This window comes from Bombina bombina, chromosome 4, assembly GCF_027579735.1.
Source record: "Bombina bombina isolate aBomBom1 chromosome 4, aBomBom1.pri, whole genome shotgun sequence".
Taxonomy (NCBI): Eukaryota; Metazoa; Chordata; class Amphibia; order Anura; family Bombinatoridae; genus Bombina; species Bombina bombina.
This window is the reverse complement of record NC_069502.1, coordinates 496,302,899-496,326,695: the sequence shown is the minus strand read 5'-3', so window position 1 is coordinate 496,326,695 and position 23,797 is coordinate 496,302,899. Positions and strand designations below refer to the sequence as shown.

General features: G+C 40.5%; 1 protein-coding gene across 1 annotated transcript in view; it reads right to left on the bottom strand.

The window, feature by feature from the left end:
• Positions 1 to 23,797, bottom strand: part of ZNF451 (zinc finger protein 451) — a 215,049-nt gene that overhangs the window by 116,040 nt on the left and 75,212 nt on the right. Inside the window, exons 9-10 of the mRNA XM_053710403.1 lie at positions 10,918 to 11,065; positions 812 to 2,457 (exon numbers count right to left, since the gene is read on the bottom strand). Coding sequence (XP_053566378.1) covers positions 812 to 2,457; positions 10,918 to 11,065 — 1,794 coding nt within the window. The remainder of the gene's footprint in view (positions 1 to 811; positions 2,458 to 10,917; positions 11,066 to 23,797) is intronic.

Below are 23,797 nucleotides of genomic sequence, written 5' to 3'. Positions count from 1 at the left end.
ACTTCCATTATGAAATTTGTTTTGTTCTCTTAGCTTTGTTGGAGAGTAGACATTTTATGAGCCAATGACAAGAGTCATATGTGCATCCACCAACCACCAGCTAGCTCCCAGCAGTGCATTGCTGCTCCTGAGCATGCTCTTCAACAAAGGATACCAAAAGAATGATGATAATTTGACAACAGAACTAAAATGGAAAGTTATTTAAATCTGAATCTTGAAAGTTTTATCTCGACTTTACTGCCCCTTTAAAGATTACTTGGCTAAATTTGAAGGGATAGGAAAGTCAAAATTAAACTTGCATGATTCAGATAGTGCATGTAATTTTAAGACACTTTTAAATTGACTTCTATTTTTAAATGTGCTTCGTTCTCTAAGTATCCCTTGTTAAAAATGAACACGCACATAAACACCAGTGGGAGCTGCTGCTAATTGGTGCCTGCACATATTTGTCTCTTATGATTGGCTAACCAGATGTGATCATCTAGCTGCCAGTAGTGCAATGTTGTCCCTTAAGCAATGGATAACAAGAGAATGAAGCAAATTTGATAATAGAAGTAAACTGGAAAATTGTATGTTCTATCTGAATCATAAAACACAATTTTGGAGTTTACTATCCCTTTAAATGCTGAGAGCAACTGAAAACAATAAAAGGCTCCTGATTACTTCTCTTGTCTAGCATAGGTAGCATAAATGGCCTGAAGATATATATTCAAGTGACGGGAACTCAAAAAGGGAAGTATGCTAAAAATAACTTGCAAAATGAAGCATAATTTTGTTCTAGAGATTAGAGATTCACTCAAAGCCACAATACCTGTATCCATATCTTCAGTTTCCATATTGTCACTCTTCATTTGTGTCTCTGTAGAAAATGGAAGCGACTCCGTCTTAATATGAACATTTGTAAAATGTGATTCTTCAAACATGGATTTCTTTGCAGCTTTTAATGGTTTCGATTCTGCACATGCTACACTTGCAGTAAACCTAAAAATCTCACTTTCCTCTGTAGACCCAAAATAATCTTTAATATTAGGCTTTTGTAGAAAGCAATGCTTATCATGAAAGTGTCGTTGGGCACTATCTGCATCACTGAATATTTTGGTACAAGTGCTACATTTTACAACAATGTCCGTGCTTTGAGGCGGCTTGTTTTCCTTGCAAAGATGATTTTTAACGTTTTCAAAAGACTGTCCTGTAACTGAACAAAGGCCACAACTATACCACAGTTTCCCCTTCTGCAAAAGGTTGGCCAAGCACTGGCTACCATCTTCCTTTCTGTCTCTCTTGTTGACATAATGTTCTAGACAACCACATGTCAGGCGGTCCTCATTTGCAACAGTGCTTGATGATGAAGACTCTTGCTGATTTTTAATAGGCGATTCAGCTTGCTCTGGAACAAACATATAGTCCATACTGTGGAACTTCTCATAGTGCTCAAGAAAATGTATCTCCTGCTCAAAGTTCAGATCCTCACAAAGTCCACAAAAATACTCCATCTTTATATCCCCATCGTGTTGATGCTGACTGTGGCGGAATAAAGTCTCTATTTTGTGGAAACGTTTCTTGCATATTGTGCAGCTATATTTGTAGAACTGATGGGTGTTTAAGGATTTGCAGTGTTGCTTAACACTATCTTCAGAATCAAACATCTCTTCACAAATGTGACATTGCCATTCACCTTTAGCAAGTGTAGATTCTGTAGGAGTTTCAGGGTTTGATAGTTTTGATTTAGTTTGCCCTACAGCAGATGTGGATGAGGCGGGCTGCTCTTCTACAGTTTCTTTCTCATAATAATATGAATGACCACCATGATTTTCAGATACATGTGCCATCATCAACTCCATTCTAGGCTGCTCCACAGAACAAGCTCGGCACCAGAATCCAAAATTATTCAAATGAGCTCCCCCATGGAAGCGACTCATGTGCAAATGAATGATGCTCAAATCCTCAGCAAGCTTGTTGCAGACTTTGCATTTATAAAAGATCCGATTTGCTTTCAAAATGTGATTTTCTGCAGTGGCCTCAGTTGAAAATTTCAGACAACATTCACAGAACCAAGATGTTACCATAATTTCAGAGTTGTTGGCTTTTTTTCCAGGAATACCAGTAACGGCTGTATTTTCAAGTTCTTTTTTGCATTTCATAACATTTGGTTGATCAAAATCATTTAAGGTCCTTTTAAGCATACAAGGTTTTAATCGTGCATTTGCTGCAGACAAGGAAAAATCTGAAGGAGTTTTTCTTCCTTCGTTGATAAAACAAAATGCCATAATGGATTCTTCCATGGATTTACTCAATCTCACTTTGTGATTAGTCTGCTGTTTATGCTTAGCAATATCACTGTCATTCTTGAAAACTTTTTTACATGAAAAACATAAAGCTTTTATCCGAAATATCTCTGCAACTCTAGCTATGGTTTTTTCTGACCGAGATGTGGGACCAGCGTTGCGACAACGAGTTCTATATAAAATTCAGAGAAGAAAAAAATAGATAGAACTTTTAGCCTTGTAAAAACATTATATATGCATATTATTCTGTATAGTAGTGTCTATTACATGCAGTTATTTGACAATTGGTGTATACTGTCCCTTTAATATTGTCTTAAGGAAAATAATGTAATTACTTACTATCCATTGACTTACAGGGAAAGTCAAAAACAGAATTTATGTTTACCTGATAAATTACTTTCTCCAACGGTGTGTCCGGTCCACGGCGTCATCCTTACTTGTGGGATATTCTCTTCCCCAACAGGAAATGGCAAAGAGCCCAGCAAAGCTGGTCACATGATCCCTCCTAGGCTCCGCCTACCCCAGTCATTCGACCGACGTTAAGGAGGAATATTTGCATAGGAGAAACCATATGGTACCGTGGTGACTGTAGTTAAAGAAAATAAATTATCAGACCTGATTAAAAAAAAAAAACCAGGGCGGGCCGTGGACCGGACACACCGTTGGAGAAAGTAATTTATCAGGTAAACATAAATTCTGTTTTCTCCAACATAGGTGTGTCCGGTCCACGGCGTCATCCTTACTTGTGGGAACCAATACCAAAGCTTTAGGACACGGATGAAGGGAGGGAGCAAATCAGGTCACCTAAATGGAAGGCACCACGGTTTGCAAAACCTTTCTCCCAAAAATAGCCTCAGAAGAAGCAAAAGTATCAAACTTGTAAAATTTGGTAAAAGTGTGCAGTGAAGACCAAGTCGCTGCCCTACATATCTGATCAACAGAAGCCTCGTTCTTGAAGGCCCATGTGGAAGCCACAGCCCTAGTGGAATGAGCTGTGATTCTTTCGGGAGGCTGCCGTCCGGCAGTCTCGTAAGCCAATCTGATGATGCTTTTAATCCAAAAAGAGAGAGAGGTAGAAGTTGCTTTTTGACCTCTCCTTTTACCGGAATAAACAACAAACAAGGAAGATGTTTGTCTAAAATCCTTTGTAGCATCTAAATAGAATTTTAGAGCGCGAACAACATCCAAATTGTGCAACAAACGTTCCTTCTTTGAAACTGGTTTCGGACACAGAGAAGGTACGATAATCTCCTGGTTAATGTTTTTGTTAGAAACAACTTTTGGAAGAAAACCAGGTTTAGTACGTAAAACCACCTTATCTGCATGGAACACCAGATAAGGAGGAGAACACTGCAGAGCAGATAATTCTGAAACTCTTCTAGCAGAAGAAATTGCAACTAAAAACAAAACTTTCCAAGATAATAACTTAATATCAACGGAATGTAAGGGTTCAAACGGAACCCCCTGAAGAACTGAAAGAACTAAATTGAGACTCCAAGGAGGAGTCAAAGGTTTGTAAACAGGCTTAATTCAAACCAGAGCCTGAACAAAGGCTTGAACATCTGGCACAGCTGCCAGTTTTTTGTGAAGTAACACAGACAAGGCAGAAATCTGTCCCTTCAGGGAACTTGCAGATAATCCTTTTTCCAATCCTTCTTGAAGGAAGGATAGAATCTTAGGAATCTTAACCTTGTCCCAAGGGAATCCTTTAGATTCACACCAACAGATATATTTTTTCCAAATTTTGTGGTAAATCTTTCTAGTTACAGGCTTTCTGGCCTGAACAAGAGTATCGATAACAGAATCTGAGAACCCTCGCTTCGATAAGATCAAGCGTTCAATCTCCAAGCAGTCAGCTGGAGTGAAACCAGGTTCGGATGTTCGAACGGACCCTGAACAAGAAGGTCTCGTCTCAAAGGTAGCTTCCAAGGTGGAGCCGATGACATATTCACCAGATCTGCATACCAAGTCCTGCGTGGCCACGCAGGAGCTATCAAGATCACCGACGCCCTCTCCTGATTGATCCTGGCTACCAGCCGGGGGATGAGAGGAAACGGCGGGAACACATAAGCTAGTTTGAAGGTCCAAGGTGCTACTAGTGCATCCACTAGAGCCGCCTTGGGATCCCTGGATCTGGACCCGTAGCAAGGAACTTTGAAGTTCTGACGAGAGGCCATCAGATCCATGTCTGGAATGCCCCACAGCTGAGTGACTTGGGCAAAGATTTCCGGATGGAGTTCCCACTCCCCCGGATGCAATGTCTGACGACTCAGAAAATCCGCTTCCCAATTTTCCACTCCTGGGATGTGGATAGCGGACAGGTGGCAGGAGTGAGACTCCGCCCATAGAATGATTTTGGTCACTTCTTCCATCGTTAGGGAACTCCTTGTTCCCCCCTGATGGTTGATGTACGCAACAGTTGTCATGTTGTCTGATTGAAACCGTATGAACTTGGCCCTCGCTAGCTGAGGCCAAGCCTTGAGAGCATTGAATATCGCTCTCAGTTCCAGAATATTTATCGGTAGAAGAGATTCTTCCCGAGACCAAAGACCCTGAGCTTTCAGGGATCCCCAGACCGCGCCCCAGCCCATCAGACTGGCGTCGGTCGTGACAATGACCCACTCTGGTCTGCGGAATGTCATCCCTTGTGACAGGTTGTCCAGGGACAGCCACCAACGGAATGAGTCTCTGGTCCTCTGATTTACTTGTATCTTCGGAGACAAGTCTGTATAATCCCCATTCCACTGACTGAGCATGCACAGTTGTAATGGTCTTAGATGAATGCGCGCAAAAGGAACTATGTCCATTGCCGCTACCATCAACCCGATCACTTCCATGCACTGAGCTATGGAAGGAAGAGGAACGGAATGAAGTATCCGACAAGAGTCTAGAAGCTTTGTTTTTCTGGCCTCTGTCAGAAATATCCTCATTTCTAAGGAGTCTATTATTGTTCCCAAGAAGGGAACCCTTGTTGACGGAGATAGAGAACTCTTTTCCACGTTCACTTTCCATCCGTGAGATCTGAGAAAGGCCAGGACTATGTCCGTGTGAGCCTTTGCTTGAGGAAGGGACGACGCTTGAATCAGAATGTCGTCCAAGTAAGGTACTACAGCAATGCCCCTTGGTCTTAGCACAGCTAGAAGGGACCCTAGTACCTTTGTGAAAATCCTTGGAGCAGTGGCTAATCCGAAAGGAAGCGCCACGAACTGGTAATGCTTGTCCAGGAATGCGAACCTTAGGAACCGATGATGTTCCTTGTGGATAGGAATATGTAGATACGCATCCTTTAAATCCACCGTGGTCATGAATTGACCTTCCTGGATGGAAGGAAGAATAGTTTGAATGGTTTCCATCTTGAACGATGGAACCTTGAGAAACTTGTTTAAGATCTTGAGATCTAAGATTGGTCTGAACGTACCCTCTTTTTTGGGAACTATGAACAGATTGGAGTAGAACCCCATCCCTTGTTCTCTTAATGGAACAGGATGAATCACTCCCATTTTTAACAGGTCTTCTACACAATGTAAGAATGCCTGTCTTTTTATGTGGTCTGAAGACAACTGAGACCTGTGGAACCTCCCCCTTGGGGGAAGCCCCTTGAATTCCAGAAGATAACCTTGGGAGACTATTTCTAGCGCCCAAGGATCCAGAACATCTCTTGCCCAAGCCTGAGCGAAGAGAGAGAGTCTGCCCCCCACCAGATCCGGTCCCGGATCGGGGGCCAACATTTCATGCTGTCTTGGTAGCAGTGGCAGGTTTCTTGGCCTGCTTTCCCTTGTTCCAGCCTTGCATTGGTCTCCAAGCTGGCTTGGCTTGAGAAGTATTACCCTCTTGCTTAGAGGACGTAGCACTTTGGGCTGGTCCGTTTCTAGGAAAGGGACGAAAATTAGGTTTATTTTTTGCCTTGAAAGGCCGATCCTGAGGAAGGGCGTGGCCCTTACCCCCAGTGATATCAGAGATAATCTCTTTCAAGTCAGGGCCAAACAGCGTTTTCCCCTTGAAAGGAATGTTAAGTAGCTTGTTCTTGGAAGACGCATCAGCCGACCAAGATTTCAACCAAAGCGCTCTGCGCGCCACAATAGCAAACCCAGAATTCTTAGCCGCTAACCTAGCCAATTGCAAAGTGGCGTCTAGGGTAAAAGAATTAGCCAATTTGAGAGCATTGATTCTGTCCATAATCTCCTCATAAGGAGGAGAATCACTATCGACCGCCTTTATCAGCTCATCGAACCAGAAACATGCGGCTGTAGCGACAGGGACAACGCATGAAATTGGTTGTAGAAGGTAACCCTGCTGAACAAACATCTTTTTAAGCAAACCTTCTAATTTTTTATCCATAGGATCTTTGAAAGCACAACTATCCTCTATGGGTATAGTGGTGCGTTTGTTTAAAGTGGAAACCGCTCCCTCGACCTTGGGGACTGTCTGCCATAAGTCCTTTCTGGGGTCGACCATAGGAAACAATTTTTTAAATATGGGGGGAGGGACGAAAGGAATACCGGGCCTTTCCCATTCTTTATTAACAATGTCCGCCACCCGCTTGGGTATAGGAAAAGCTTCTGGGAGCCCCGGCACCTCTAGGAACTTGTCCATTTTACATAGTTTCTCTGGGATGACCAACTTGTCACAATCATCCAGAGTGGATAATACCTCCTTAAGCAGAATGCGGAGATGTTCCAACTTAAATTTAAATGTAATCACATCAGGTTCAGCTTGTTGAGAAATGTTCCCTGAATCAGTAATTTCTCCCTCAGACAAAACCTCCCTGGCCCCATCAGACTGGGTTAGGGGCCCTTCAGAAACATTATTATCAGCGTCGTCATGCTCTTCGGTATCTAAAACAGAGCAGTCGTGCTTACGCTGATAAGTGTTCATTTTGGCTAAAATGTTTTTGACAGAATTATCCATTACAGCCGTTAATTGTTGCATAGTAAGGAGTATTGGCGCGCTAGATGTACTAGGGGCCTCCTGAGTGGGCAAGACTCGTGTAGACGAAGGAGGGAATGATGCAGTACCATGCTTACTCCCCTCACTTGAGGAATCATCTTGGGCATCATTGTCATTGTCACATAAATCACATTTATTTAAATGAATAGGAAATCTGGCTTCCCCACATTCAGAACACAGTCTATCTGGTAGTTCAGACATGTTAAACAGGCATAAACTTGATAACAAAGTACAAAAAACGTTTTAAAATAAAACCGTTACTGTCACTTTAAATTTTAAACTGAACACACTTTATTACTGCAATTGCGAAAAAACATGAAGGAATTGTTCAAAATTCACCAAATTTTCACCACAGTGTCTTAAAGCCTTAAAAGTATTGCATACCAAATTTGGAAGCTTTAACCCTTAAAATAACGGAACCGGAGCCGTTTTGAACTTTAACCCCTTTACAGTCCCTGGTATCTGCTTTGCTGAGACCCAACCAAGCCCAAAGGGGAATACGATACCAAATGACGCCTTCAGAAAGTCTTTTCTAAGTATCAGAGCTCCTCTCACATGCGACTGCATGCCATGCCTCTCAAAAACAAGTGCGCAACACCGGCGCGAAAATGAGGCTCTGCCTATGCTTTGGGAAAGCCCCTAAAGAATAAGGTGTCTAAAACAGTGCCTGCCGATATTATTATATCAAAATACCCAAATAAAATGATTCCTCAAGGCTAAATATGTGTTAATAATGAATCGATTTAGCCCAGAAAAAGTCTACAGTCTTAATAAGCCCTTGTGAAGCCCTTATTTACGATCGTAATAAACATGGCTTACCGGATCCCATAGGGAAAATGACAGCTTCCAGCATTACATCGTCTTGTTAGAATGTGTCATACCTCAAGCAGCAAGAGACTGCTCACTGTTCCCCCAACTGAAGTTAATTGCTCTCAACAGTCCTGTGTGGAACAGCCATGGATTTTAGTGACGGTTGCTAAAATCATTTTCCTCATACAAACAGAAATCTTCATCTCTTTTCTGTTTCTGAGTAAATAGTACATACCAGCACTATTTTAAAATAACAAACTCTTGATTGAATAATAAAAACTACAGTTAAACACTAAAAAACTCTAAGCCATCTCCGTGGAGATGTTGCCTGTACAACGGCAAAGAGAATGACTGGGGTAGGCGGAGCCTAGGAGGGATCATGTGACCAGCTTTGCTGGGCTCTTTGCCATTTCCTGTTGGGGAAGAGAATATCCCACAAGTAAGGATGACGCCGTGGACCGGACACACCTATGTTGGAGAAATTAAATGTTCATGATCCAGATAGAACATGCAATTTTAAAGTCAAGGTCAATTTTGATGAATTAGTGCCCGGTTTTTAATAAACCTATTAAAAACAAGGGCACTTTAATTCATCAAAATTGACATTTCACTCCTTTTCTTCAAAAAACGTACCTTTTAATCCTGAAACCCACTCCAGCGATTCCCCCGGCCGTCGTAAGCCTCTTCTTACGTCAGAAATGACGAAATGCTGCTTACTCTTATCACCCGGGGGGGGGGGGGTCATGGCCTTATGCAACGCCGTGATTGGAGGAAGCCGAATTCGTCATTATGGACTCGCGAAGAGGGCTTGCGACGGGCGGAGGAAGAGCAGCAGCGGCTGTCAAGATTAAAAGGCAAGTTTTTGAATAAAAGGAGTGAAATGTCAATTTTGATGAATTAAAGTGCCCATGTTTTTAATAGGATTATTAAAAACCAGGCACTAATTTATCGAATTTGACCTTCACTTTAAACAACTCTAGGCTAATAGGAGTGTGTACATGTTTAGCAGTCTATGGTAACAGTATTTGCAACAGTTAACATATATAAACATTGTTACCAACACTGCTGCCAGAGGACTAAGACACATGCATATGTCTGAGCTCATCTATCACAACTCTTAAAAGGGAATTTCCAGACAAAAGTGGAATCCACATGGATGTTTTTCAGTTTTGAGTAGAAGCATTTTTGGAATATACCTGCATAAGCAAAAAAGGCTTATAATAAAAGCATTAGCAGTTTCAAATTTGTATTTAAGCATGCATTGTGCACCAGCGCGGTTAATTGTTGACATGATACAAGCCCCACTGACACTCAAAGCAACTGCAGTATTTTAAATACTGGTGCACTTAGATTATCTAGCTATGCCTCACGTGCAGAGAAAAATGTTAACACTAAAACAGTGATAACTTTTCCGAGTAGCATTTTTGCAATTAAATGTATAATGCAAATAGGTTTCTATTCAAAGACTGTAATGTCCCTTTTAAAAAGGATACTACATTTATAATAGAAGTAAACTGGAAAGTTGATTAAAATGTCATGCTTTATTCAATCCATTTAAGAGCTTAATATTGGCTTTACTCTCCATTAAAAGGAATCGGTAAGGCATTTGTTGTTGCATCTTAAACACTTTAAAAATAAAACAAACCTACATTTGTCTATCCTTTTATCTATAGAGTCTCTAAATGCAACAGTATTACCTTTTGCTAGGTAAGAAATGGTAGATAAATATAAATATAGAGATAATTAAACTGAACTATCTCCCTCAAGACATACAGGTGTTACAATACTGCAGATACTCACTGACCTACAGGCTGCAGATCTGTTGGCAAACCTTGTTTGAGAAAGTCTGTAATTATCATTAGATCTTTGTATTTCAACAATCTTTTCTTTTACTAGTCAACTAAATCTATCTGCTCACCAAGTTTCATAAATATCTGTGTGGTAGCAGTTTGTTATATACTCAACTAATCATATTTAATGTTAAGAGATATGCAAACGTACAATCAGGTCATCAGGATGAAGAGGGAAAAAATAGCATACCCATGCTCAGTGTGAAATACTTCAACAAGGCAAAATGAATAGGAAATTCTAGCATTGTTAAAGGGATATTAAACAGTAAATTTATGCTAGATGTATTTAAAGCAAAGCATTAGCCTCAAAATAATTTGCATATATATATGTTTTACAATTATATTAGTTTGATATTGAAGATATCAGTGTAAAGGTTTAGTTTCTATAAAGTAATGAATGCAATGATGTCTGAACTTAATTTTCCTATGTGTCTCTATCCTGCTGAGGATACTTAGAGACATATAATATGCAGCATATGTCCAGGCAAAACATAATTAAGATCTCCACAGGTAGGTTCATAAAATTTGTGTTCTTATAAAGCATGACTCTGGCCAGCATGCCAAAACTAAGTGCATGGCTTCTCTCAGGACATAACTATTCATAAATGTACTGTACTTGTCAAAATCATTCAAGAGGAAGCAGACTGACTTGGGATCAACAATTTAGTGAGCTGCAAGTAGTGAGCAGTCACTAAATGCTGGTGGACTGACTATGATCTAGTTATTAAAACAGAAATACAGCACTGCTGCTTTGTGTGTAGTTGTCCACTGAAGCAACCAGCATAGAATCTAGACCAAAGTGTAAACCCCAGTTATCTTGGTGACTTTTTTGGGGTAATAAAGTCAGAGTGGAATTTTACTGGAAGACTGTGGAACACTGGAAGAATAGCATAAGTAAATAAACCATTTAAGATGTATAAAATATTTTGTGTAACACATAAGATTATATCAAAGACAGAAATAATTTCTTTAAATACACAAATTTAAAAAAAAAAGTGCGACTGCACAAGAAGCTAAAAGTAAACCTGAAGTGAGCAGTGAGTTCCAGGTGAGAGCCCAGTTCATGACGACAGGAGGTGCAAAAGATCTGAAATGGGACTTCCTTACACAAGGCAATTAGAACGTTTTTTGCATAGGCTGGAAACGGTATTGGACACTGTGTTCCATTTTCATCTGCAAAACCACAAAAAAGTATTAAACCATCAGCAGCATTAGGGACAGTAAAAATTTATGTTTTTTGATAATGTGTGAATAGCATTACACCTAGCTCTCATTTTACAGTGATTCATAATAACCTACACCCAAAAGTGACATAATAAAGTTAAATATGCACATTGGCCCCCCATTTTTGAAAGATTCAACAGGTTGAAGTTCAGTGATGAGAACTGATCAGCGTTAGCCCACCTATCCTGAACAGGCAGTGTGGTCCAGGAAGTTGACACTGAAGCCCTGACGTGTGCTGGCAGGAATGTATGAAGCGGCACGCATCCACATTCAGATGAGAAATGTTTAAACCGCTAATGCAATATTACAGGAAGTGACACAGTTTGCCATTTTGTCGGGTTTGCTTTTTTTGTCCAAACACCGGAACTTCCCACCCCAAGGTATTATAACCTGCTTAAATAGTAAATACACCCCTATTGTGCAATAAACAGTTGCGTTGTTTATCCTGAGTATATAATCCCATTTTTAGATTTAATTTGTTTTTATTTTAAACAGTTTACGTTTTTTTTCTCCCTTTTCCACCTTGGTCCTATACGTATTTAAGGGGAAGAGGGAGTGATATATGGTTTCATAATTGGGTGGGGTAATAAGTTGGTAAAGGTTAAAAAACAAAAAATATTTGTAGAGATTCTATAGTACTATATGAATTTTGCTGTTGCAATAGTATTGTGTTGGTGCAGAAATTTTCACACCCCTGTAGACACATACAAAACACGGAAGGGGACTGCACTCTCAGACTGGACTGGGTACATATCCTATGACCCTGCAACATGCTCAGGCCTGGGTGCTCAATAGCACTCTCCAGTTTTGCTTTTAATCTTAGCTGAGAGCTTGCAAGCGAGTGCTGGACTTTCTCTGTGTGTTATATTAATTTATTTAGAAATTTTCCCTATGGGCTTTGCACCCAAACTGGTCTGGAGTTAACTGCCTGTGACTGGGGACAGCACAACTTCCTGAGAGTGCTATTGAACAAACACACAAAAACTATCCTTTTATGGGGTGGGTGCAGCAAACAAATACTTCAAGACAACTGTTTAGAGTTTATTAACTCATCAGCAGAAGCTATGTTTAACTTGCTGCAGCTTATTAGAGAAAAAGCAACACTCATTTGAGTTATGGTAGAGATAAAAGCATGAGATTAAATTCATTCCTTCCATAAAAGTAAGAGCCATGGAATTATTGAAAATTAGCAAATCTAGCCTAAGTATTCCCGCTTCCATATGCCCAGAAGTACTCTGTATACATTGTTACCAATGCACCAGGGAACTCTAGGCAAGATATACCATATATCATGTTTTTTGCTTCCAAATATTTGAATAGATTGCACAGTTCCTGGTAACAATGTATACAGAGTACTTCTGGGAATAAGCAAGCAGGGATACTTGCCTAGATTTGCTAATTTTCTTTATAATAATTCTATGGCTCTTACTTTTATGAATTGCAGGATTTTAAGATCATGCTTTTATTTTCACCATAACTCAAATAATAAGTGTGTATGAGAATGTGTGCATACATAGTAGTCCACTCACTGGAATTTGTAGAAGGTTTTATCTATTGTGGTGACATTTCGGGGAACAATACTCCTCTTCCTCAGACCAACCAAATAGTTAATATATACATGTAGCCCCCTCCTCAAACACAAAAAAACATCACGTCTAACTATGGTAATGAAAATAAACAAACGGATATACATCCACAAATGCCTGGAAAATCTTGGACTCATCCCAAAAACCCCAATGGGCACTAATTGGAATGAACCAGTGGCCAAGAAATTCAAAACCGACAACAGTTTCAGAAGAGCAGGGATGTCATATGTTCAGAATGTAACTGTACAATAAAAAACAGGATGATTTGGAGCCAGATTCAAAAGAGCTTCCTGGGTAAGCCAAAATCTCTGTACAATCTCCATGTAAGAGCTACTACTCCCCAACCTATGTAGAAACCACCTTAGTACCCTACAGCATCTTCTCAGCCGGGCAAGCTCTTATCTTGGCTGCCCACTTCAAAACTCATATTTTGTAAGGTAACTGTATGAACTGTTCTCCAATCGGCACTCTAGCTACAAAAAAAGTGCCGTATGTCTAGAGTGATGATTGGAGAATAGTTCAAACCGTTTTAAAGTGGGCATCTGAAGCACAGGGGATTAGAATGGCACAGCTAGATTACAAAGAGCATCTTTATTAGAAGTGATGAATTAAAGTCCATCTAAAAGTGACGTGCGGTGAGGTCAGAGGCTTTTGAGGCACTGGCTGTGAAACGCCAGAGAAACACATATATGAACCCAATAGAGCCATATACTGAGCAGCAAGGACTATAGTTGGCATTAATATTTGTGTACCTCAGAACGGCTTAGCCTCTCTCATTATAAAACGCACTTACTAAGTAACTGTCAGTGTGTATGTCTATCTGTGCATGTGTGTTAATGTATTTGTGTATGTATGTTTGTATGTGAGTGGGCACATGCATGTGTGAGTGTGTGTCAGGGTGTGTGTTATTGTATGCATGTGTGCCTGTGTCAGTGTGTGAGTAGTGTATGTATCTGTCTGTGTATGTCTGTCTGTCTATCCGTCCATTGTACGCGCACGTGTATAAATATGAGAGAGAGAGAGAGAGAGAAAGAGAGAGAATGAATATATATGTGTGTGAGTGGCTAATGATTATTTGCTCACAACATTCACCATTTCACTCAGCGGTCTGAAAGGTGTTTTAATAGTGTGTGCACTGTTTTTTTCTTTAGGGATAGTAGCTTTGCTGTGTAGTAGCAAACATTCAAAGCTACTATCCCTAAAAAAATAGCAAAGTGCACACACTATTAAAATTAAGTTATATATTAACGAGGTAAAATGTGAACTTTTTAATAGCCCTATTTCTCCTCATTCGTGTGTTTGCAGCTGAGGATTTTCCACATTTTCCATCAAATTGTTTGCTCTGAAATATAAAAGCTAAACCTTATCAGAAGGTCGTGTAGCAATCCCTAAATGAATGCCTAGAAATTTAAGTAATAAAAAAAACAAAAAAAAAATATGCTTACCTGATAAATGCATTTCTTTCCGGATATGGCGAGTCCACGGCTTGAGTAATTACTGTTGGGAATATCACTCCTGGCCAGCAGGAGGAGGCAAAGAGCACCACAGTTAAACTGCTAAGTATCACTCCCTTACCCACAACCCCCAGTCATTCGACCGAAGGGAAATGGAGAAAAAAAAAAAAAAAAAAAAAAGAGTAACAAGGTGTAGAGGTGCCTGAGGTTATAGTCAAAAGAACAACTGTCTTAAAATAAAGTATGGGGCCGTGGACTCACCATATCCGGAAATAAATACATTTATCAGGTAAGCATAACTTTTGTTTTTCTTTCCTAAGATATGGTGAGTTCACAGGTTGAGTAATTACTATTGGGAACCAATACCCAAGCTAGAGGAAACGGATAAATAGGGAGGGACAAGACAGGCAGTTATAAACAGAAGGCCCCAACGCTTGAAGAACCTTTATCCCAAAAGAAGCCTCAGCCGAGGCAAAAGTATCCAATTTGGAGAAAGTATGTAGAGAAGACCAAGTTGCAGCCTTGCAAATTTGTTCCACAGAAGCTTCATTTTTGAAAGCCCAAGAAGAGAAAATGGCTCTTGTTGAATGAGCCGTAATTCTCTCAGGAGGCTGCTGTCAAGCAGTCTCATAAGCCAAACGAATTATACTTCGTAACCAAAAAGAAAGTAGTAGCAGTAGCTTTCTGACCTTTACGTTTCCTAGAGAAACAGACAAAAAGAGGACTGGCGAAAATCCTTAGTCGCCTGTAAGTAAAATTTAAGAGCATGTACAACATCCAAATTGTGTAACAAACGTTCTTTGGAAGAAGAAGGATTAGGACACAGAGAGGGAACAACAATTTCCTGATTGATATTTCTATTAGAAACAAGCTTAAGAAGAAAACCTAACTTAGTACGACGAACCGCCTTATCGGCATGACAAATAAGATAAGGGGATCACACTGCAGAGCTGAGAGTTCCAAGACTCTTCGAGCAGAAGAGATAGCAACAAGAAACAAAACCTTCCGAGATAACAACTTAATGTCTATAGAATGCAACGGCTCAAACAGAGCCAGCTGTAAAACTTTAAGAACACGGTTAAGGCTCCAAGGAGGAGCAACAGACTTAAAGACAGGCCTGATTTTGACCAAGGCCTGACAAAAACATAATTTATGCTTACCTGATAAATTCCTTTCTTCTGTAGTGTGATCAGTCCACGGGTCATCATTATTTCTGGGATATTACTCCTCCCCAACAGGAAGTGCAAGAGGATTCACCCAGCAGAGCTGCATATAGCTCCTCCCCTCTACGTCACTCCCAGTCATTCGACCAAGGACCAACGAGAAAGGAAAAGCCAAGGGTGAAGTGGTGACTGGAGTATAAATTAAAAAATATTTACCTGCCTTAAAAACAGGGCGGGCCGTGGACTGATCACACTACAGAAGAAAGGAATTTATCAGGTAAGCATAAATTATGTTTTCTTCTGTTAAGTGTGATCAGTCCACGGGTCATCATTACTTCTGGGATACCAATACCAAAGCAAAAGTACACGGATGACGGGAGGGATAGGCAGGCTCTTTATACAGAAGGAACCACTGCCTGAAGAACCTTTCTCCCAAAAATAGCCTCCGATGAAGCAAAAGTGTCAAATTTGTAAAATTTGGAAAAAGTATGAAGCGAAGACCAAGTTGCAGCCTTGCAAATCTGTTCAACAGAGGCCTCATTCTTGAAGGCCCAAGTGGAAGCCACAGCTCTAGTAGAATGAGCTGTAATTCTTTCAGGAGGCTGCTGTCCAGCAGTCTCATAAGCTAAACGAATTATGCTACGAAGCCAAAAAGAAAGAGAGGTAGCGGAAGCTTTTTGACCTCTCCTCTGCCCAGAGTAAATGACAAACAGAGAAGACGTTTGTCGAAATTCCTTAGTTGCCTGTAAGTAAAATTTTAGAGCACGGACTACATCCAGGTTGTGCAGTAGACGTTCCTTCTTTGAAGGATTTGGGCATAAAGAAGGAACAACAATCTCTTGATTGATATTCCTGTTAGTAACTACCTTAGGTAAGAACCCAGGATTAGTACGCAGGACTACCTTATCCGAATGAAAAATCAAATAAGGAGAATCACAATGTAAGGCTGATAATTCTGAGACTCTTCGAGCCGAGGAAATAGCCATTAAAAATAGAACTTTCCAAGATAACAACTTTATATCAATGGAATGAAGGGGTTCAAACGGAACGCCCTGTAAAACATTAAGAACAAGGTTTAAACTCCATGGTGGAGCAACAGTTTTAAACACAGGCTTAATCCTGGCTAAAGCCTGACAAAAAGCCTGGACGTCAGGAACTTCTGACAGACGTTTGTGTAACAGAATGGACAGAGCTGAGATCTGTCCCTTTAAAGAACTAGCAGATAAACCCTTTTCTAAACCTTCTTGTAGAAAAGACAATATCCTAGGAATCCTAACCTTACTCCAAGAGTAACCTTTGGATTCACACCAATATAGGTATTTACGCCATATCTTATGGTAAATCTTTCTGGTAACAGGTTTCCTAGCCTGTATTAAGGTATCAATAACTGACTCAGAAAACCCACGTCTTGATAAAATCAAGCGTTCAATTTCCAAGCAGTCAGCTTCAGAGAAGTTAGATTTTGATGTTTGAAGGGACCCTGTATCAGAAGGTCCTGTTTCAGAGGTAGAGACCAAGGTGGACAGGATGACATGTCCACCAGGTCTGCATACCAAGTCCTGCGTGGCCACGCAGGTGCTATTAGAATCACTGATGCTCTCTCTTGTTTGATTCTGGCAATCAATCGAGGAAGCAACGGAAAGGGTGGAAACACATAAGCCATCCTGAAGTCCCAAGGTGCTGTCAGAGCATCTATCAGGACTGCTCCTGGATCCCTGGATCTGGACCCGTAACGAGGAAGCTTGGCGTTCTGTCGAGACGCCATGAGATCTATCTCTGGTTTGCCCCAACGTCGAAGTATTTGGGCAAAGACCTCCGGATGAAGTTCCCACTCCCCCGGATGAAAAGTCTGACGACTTAAGAAATCCGCCTCCCAGTTCTCCACTCCCGGGATGTGGATTGCTGACAGGTGGCAAGAGTGAGACTCTGCCCAGCGAATTATCTTTGATACTTCCATCATAGCTAGGGAGCTTCTTGTCCCTCCCTGATGGTTGATGTAAGCTACAGTCGTGATGTTGTCCGACTGAAACCTGATGAACCCCCGAGTTGTCAACTGGGGCCAAGCCAGGAGGGCATTGAGAACTGCTCTCAATTCCAGAATCTTTATTGGCAGGAGACTCTCCTCCTGACTCCATTGTCCCTGAGCCTTCAGAGAATTCCAGACGGCACCCCAACCTAGAAGGCTGGCGTCTGTTGTTACAATTGTCCAGTCTGGTCTGCTGAATGGCATCCCCCTGGACAGATGTGGCCGAGAAAGCCACCATAGAAGAGAATTTCTGGTCTCTTGATCCAGATTCAGAGAAGGGGATAAGTCTGAGTAATCCCCATTCCACTGACTTAGCATGCACAGTTGCAGTGGTCTGAGGTGTAAGCGTGCAAAGGGTACTATGTCCATTGCCGCTACCATTAAGCCGATTACCTCCATGCATTGAGCCACTGACGGGTGTTGAATGGAATGAAGGGTGCGGCAAGCACTTTGAAGTCTTGTTAGCCTGTCCTCTGTCAGGTAAATCTTCATTTCTACAGAATCTATAAGAGTCCCCAGGAAGGGAACTCTTGTGAGTGGAACGAGTGAACTTTTCTTTTCGTTCACCTTCCATCCATGTGACCTTAGAAATGCCAGCACTAACTCTGTATGAGACTTGGCAGTTTGAAAGCTTGAAGCTTGTATCAGAATGTCGTCTAGGTATGGAGCTACCGAGATTCCCCGCGGTCTTAGTACCGCCAGAAGAGCACCCAGAACCTTTGTGAAGATTCTTGGAGCTGTAGCCAATCCGAATGGAAGAGCCACAAACTGGTAATGCCTGTCTAGGAAGGCAAACCTTAGGTACCGATAATGATCTTTGTGAATCGGTATGTGAAGGTAAGCATCTTTTAAATCTACAGTGGTCATGTACTGACCTTCTTGGATCATAGGTAAAATTGTCCGAATAGTCTCCATCTTGAACGATGGAACTCTTAGGAATTTGTTTAGGATCTTTAAGTCCAGGATTGGTCTGAAAGTTCCCTCTTTTTTGGGAACCACAAACAGATTTGAGTAAAACCCCTGTCCCTGTTCTGATCGTGGAACTGGATGGATTACTCCCATTAACAAGAGCTCTTGTACGCAGCGTAGAAACGCCTCTTTCTTTGTCTGGATTGTTGACAATCTTGACAGATGAAATCTCTCTCTTGGAGGAGAGTATTTGAAGTCCAGAAGGTATCCCTGAGATATTATCTCTAGCGCCCAGGGATCCTGAACATCTCTTGCCCAAGCCTGGGCAAAGAGAGAAAGTCTGCCCCCCACTAGATCCGATCCCGGATCGGGGGCCCTCAATTCATGCTGTTTTAGGGGCAGCAGCAGGTTTCCTAGTCTGCTTGCCCTTGTTCCAGGACTGCTTAGGTTTCCAGCCTTGTCTGTAGCGAGCAACAGCTCCTTCCTGTTTTGGTGCAGAGGAAGTTGATGCTGCTCCTGCTTTGAAATTACGAAAGGAACGAAAATTAGACTGTCTAGTCTTGGCTTTGGCTTTGTCCTGAGGCAGGGCATGGCCTTTACCTCCTGTAATGTCAGCGATAATCTCTTTCAACCCGGGCCCGAAAAAGGTCTGCCCTTTGAAAGGTATATTAAGCAATTTAGACTTAGAAGTAACATCAGCTGACCAGGATTTTAGCCACAGCGCCCTGCGTGCCTGAATGGCGAATCCTGAATTCTTCGCCGTAAGTTTAGTAAGATGTACTACGGCCTCCGAAATGAATGAATTAGCTAGTTTAAGGACTCTAAGCCTGTCCGTAATGTCGTCCAGAGTAGCTGAACCAATGTTCTCTTCCAGAGACTCAATCCAGAATGCCGCTGCAGCCGTGATCGGCGCAATGCATGCAAGGGGTTGCAATATAAAACCTTGTTGAACAAACATTTTCTTAAGGTAACCCTCTAACTTTTTATCCATTGGATCTGAAAAAGCACAGCTATCCTCCACCGGGATAGTGGTACGCTTAGCTAAGGTAGAAACTGCTCCCTCCACCTTAGGGACCGTTTGCCATAAGTCCCTTGTGGTGGCGTCTATTGGAAACATTTTTCTAAATATCGGAGGGGGTGAGAACGGCACACCGGGTCTATCCCACTCCTTAGTAACAATTTCAGTAAGTCTCTTAGGTATAGGAAAAACCTCAGTACTCGTCGGTACCCGCAAAATATTTATCTAACCTACACATTTTCTCTGGTATTGCAACTGTGTTACAATCATTCAGAGCCGCTAACACCTCCCCTAGTAATACACGGAGGTTTTCCAGTTTAAATTTAAAATTTGAAATATCTGAATCCAGTCTGTTTGGATCAGAACCGTCACCCACAGAATGAAGTTCTCCGTCCTCATGTTCTGCCACCTGTGACGCAGTGTCTGACATGGCCCTAATATTATCAGCGCACTCTGTTCTCACCCCAGAGTGATCACGCTTACCTCTTAGTTCTGGTAATTTAGCCAAAACCTCAGTCATAACAGTAGCCATATCCTGTAATGTGATTTGTAATGGCCGCCCAGATGTACTCGGCGCTACAATATCACGCACCTCCCTCTGAGCGGGAGATGTAGGTACTGACACGTGAGGCGAGTTAGTCGGCATAACTCTCCCCTCGTTGTTTGGTGAAATTTGTTCAATTTGTACAGATTGATTTTTATTTAAAGTAGCATCAATACAGTTAGTACATAAATTTCTATTGGGCTCCACTTTGGCATTGCAACAAATGACACAGGTATCATCCTCTGAATCAGACATGTTTAACACACTAGCAAATAAACTTGCAACTTGGAAATACAATTCAATTAGAATAATATTAAAACGTACTGTGCCTTTAAGAAGCACAGAAGATCTATGACAGTTGAAAATTAATAAATTGAAACAGTTATAGCCTCAATCCTTGTAAACAACACAACTTTAGCAAAGGTTTAATCCCATTAGCAAAGATAACAAATTCTGAAAGCAGGAAACAAATTACAGAATAAACGTTTTTTATCTCAGTCAAACTATAATTCTCACAGCTCTGCTGAGAGAAATTACCTCCCTCAAAATAAGTTTTGAAGACCCCTGAGCTCTGTAGAGATGAACCGGATCATGCAGGGAATACAATGAGTTGCTGACTGAAATATTTGATGCATAGTAAAAGCGCCAAAAAACGGCCCCTCCCCCTCACACACAGCAGTGAGGGAGAACAGAAACTGTCAGAAAACAGATTAAGCAACTGCCAAGTGGAAAAATAGTGCCCAAACATTTATTCACTCAGTACCTCAGCAAATGAAAACGATTTTACATTCCAGCAAAAACGTTAAACATAATCTCTAGTTATTAAACAGCTTTATGTATTTCTTACAGTGTAATTCTAGTGAAGTACCATTCCCCAGAATACTGAAGTGTAAAGTATACATACATGACATTATATCGGTATGGCAGGATTTTCTCATCAATTCCATTGTCAGAAAATAAAAACTGCTACATACCTCTATGCAGATTCATCTGCCCGCTGTCCCCTGATCTGAAGTTTACCTCTCCTCAGATGGCCGAGAAACAGCAATATGATCTTAACTACTCCGGCTAAAATCATAACAAAAACTCTGGTAGATTCTTCTTCAAACTCTGCCAGAGAGATAATAACACACTCCGGTGCTATTTTAAAATAACAAACTTTTGATTGAAGATATAAAACTAAGTATAATCACCATAGTCCTCTCACACATCCTATCTAGTCGTTGGGTGCAAGAGAATGACTGGGAGTGACGTAGAGGGGAGGAGCTATATGCAGCTCTGCTGGGTGAATCCTCTTGCACTTCCTGTTGGGGAGGAGTAATATCCCAGAAGTAATGATGACCCGTGGACTGATCACACTTAACAGAAGAAAAGATTGCACATCTGGCACATCCGCCAAACGTTTATGTAGTAAAACTGATAAAGCAGAAATCTGACCCTTTAGGGTACTGACCAACAATCCCTTCTCCAGGCCATCCTGAATAAAGGATAAAATTCTAGGAGGCCACACAGGGGCTATTAGAATCCCTGACGCCCCCTCCTGTTTTTTTTTTTAAACCTATATTTAAGGCCAACAATGTGTACAGAATACAAAAAATAAGTTTTAGCGTCACACAGGGCACGATGAGAGGAAACAAAGCATATACAAATAAACCAAATACATAATCACTAAAACGTATATTTTTCCTATTTTACATCCACATTGTTGGAGTTTTATATTTATATTAAAATAAAATCGATAAAGGATACCACATAATCCTATAGTGATTACAATACAATGACCGTTTCCTCACGGTTAAAGGTTTTCTATTGTTAAATAAAATATACGGTCACAATCCATACTTCATATGGGGTATAAAACTATTTTTTTTTTTTTAAAGAAAAAAACAAACAAAAAAAGGGTATATTGCATCGCTACCTTCCATTTCAATAAGAAATATATTTCAACATATAATCTCTTAGAAGTAACATATTATTACAAACGGCCTTTTCTAGAGTGAAGTACCATATAAAAAAAATAAAAACAGGGTATATTGCAATGGTACCTTCCATTTCAACAGGAAATACATTTCAACATGTTATCTCTTAGAAGTTACATAGTAATACAAACAGCATTATCTAGAGCGAAGTACCATATCAATAAAATCTAAAAAAATAAAAAAAGGGGGATGGGGAGAAAGGGAAAAGGGGAAGCCTGTCACCTCTCAAACAATACACGGCGACCTCAGTACCAGGATGAGGGAAATACATTTAAGATTAAGGCTGCAAAATTATCGGTCTTATGAAATTGTCTTGTGAGATTAAATTGGATATTTAGAGGACACGCCAAGATAATTTCCAGCCACTTATCAAAGAAGGTTTGGATCCGTCTAGCGGATAATGTAGAGGCATTAAATTGCTCAAAGATAATTTGTGAGTAGATTGCTTGTTTGAAAAACATAATTTATGTAAGAACTTACCTGATAAATTCATTTCTTTCATATTGGCAAGAGTCCATGAGCTAGTGACATATGGGATATACAATCCCACCAGGAGGGGCAAAGTTTCCCAAACCTCAAAATGCTTATAAATACACCCCTCATCACACCCACAATTCAGTTTAACGAATAGCCAAGCAGTGGGGTGATAAAGAAAGGAGTAGAAAGAATCAACAAAGGAAATTTGGAAATAATTGTGCTTTATACAAAAAATCATAACCACCATAAAAAGGGTGGGTCTCGTGGACTCTTGCCAATATGAAAGAAATGAATTTATCAGGTAAATTCTTACATAAATTATGTTTTCTTTCATGTAATTGGCAAGAGTCCATGAGCTAGTGACATATGGGATATCAATACCCAAGATGTGGAGTCTTCCACTCAAGAGTCACTAGAGAGGGAGGGAATAAAAATAAAAACAGCCATATTCCGCTGAAAAAATTAATCCACAACCCAAAAAAATAAGTTTATTTCATTTTTAAAAGAAAAAAAAAACTTAAATAAAAAAGCAGAAGAATCAAACTGAAACGGCTGCCTGAAGAACTTTTCTACCAAAAACTGCTTCCGAAGAAGCAAATACATCAAAACGGTAGAATTTAGTAAATGTATGCAAAGAGGACCAAGTCGCCACTTTGCAAATCTGATCAACTGAAGCTTCATTCTTAAAAGCCCACGAAGTGGAGACTGATCTAGTAGAATGAGCTGTAATTCTCTGAGGCGGGCCTGACCCGACTCCAAATAAGCTTGATGAATCAAAAGTTTCAACCAAGAAGCCAAGGAAATAGCAGAAGCCTTCTGACCTTTCCTAGGACCAGAAAATAAAACAAATAGACTGGAAGTCTTGCTGAAATCTTTAGTAGCTTCCACATAATATTTCAAAGCTCTTACCACATCCAAAGAATGTAAGGATCTCTCCAAAGAATTCTTAGGATTAGGACATAAGGAAGGGACAACTATTTCTCTACTAATGTTGTCAGAATTCACAACCTCAGGTAAAAATTGAAAAGAAGTCGGCAAAACTGCCTTATCCTGATAAAAAATCAGAAAAGGAGACTCACAAGAAAGAGCAGATAGCTCAGAAACTCTTCTAGCAGAAGAGGTAGCCAAAAGGAACAACACTTTCCAAGAAAGTAGTTTAATGTCCAAAGTATGCATAGGCTCAAATGGAGGAGCCTGTAAAGCCTTCAGAACCAAATCAAGAGAAATTGATTTAATGACAGGCTTAATACGAACTAAAGCCTGTACAAAACAGTGAATATCAGGAAGTATAGCAATCTTTCTGTGAAATAAAACAGAAAGAGCAGAGATTTGTCCTTTCAAGGAACTTGCAGACAAACCCTTATCCAAACCATCCTGAAGGAACTGTAAAAGTCTAGGAATTCTAAAAGAATGCCAGGAGAATTTATGAGAAGAACACCATGAAATATAAGTCTTCCAAACTCTATAATAAATCTTTCTAGAGACAGATTTACGAGCTTCTAACATAGTATTAATCACTGAGTCA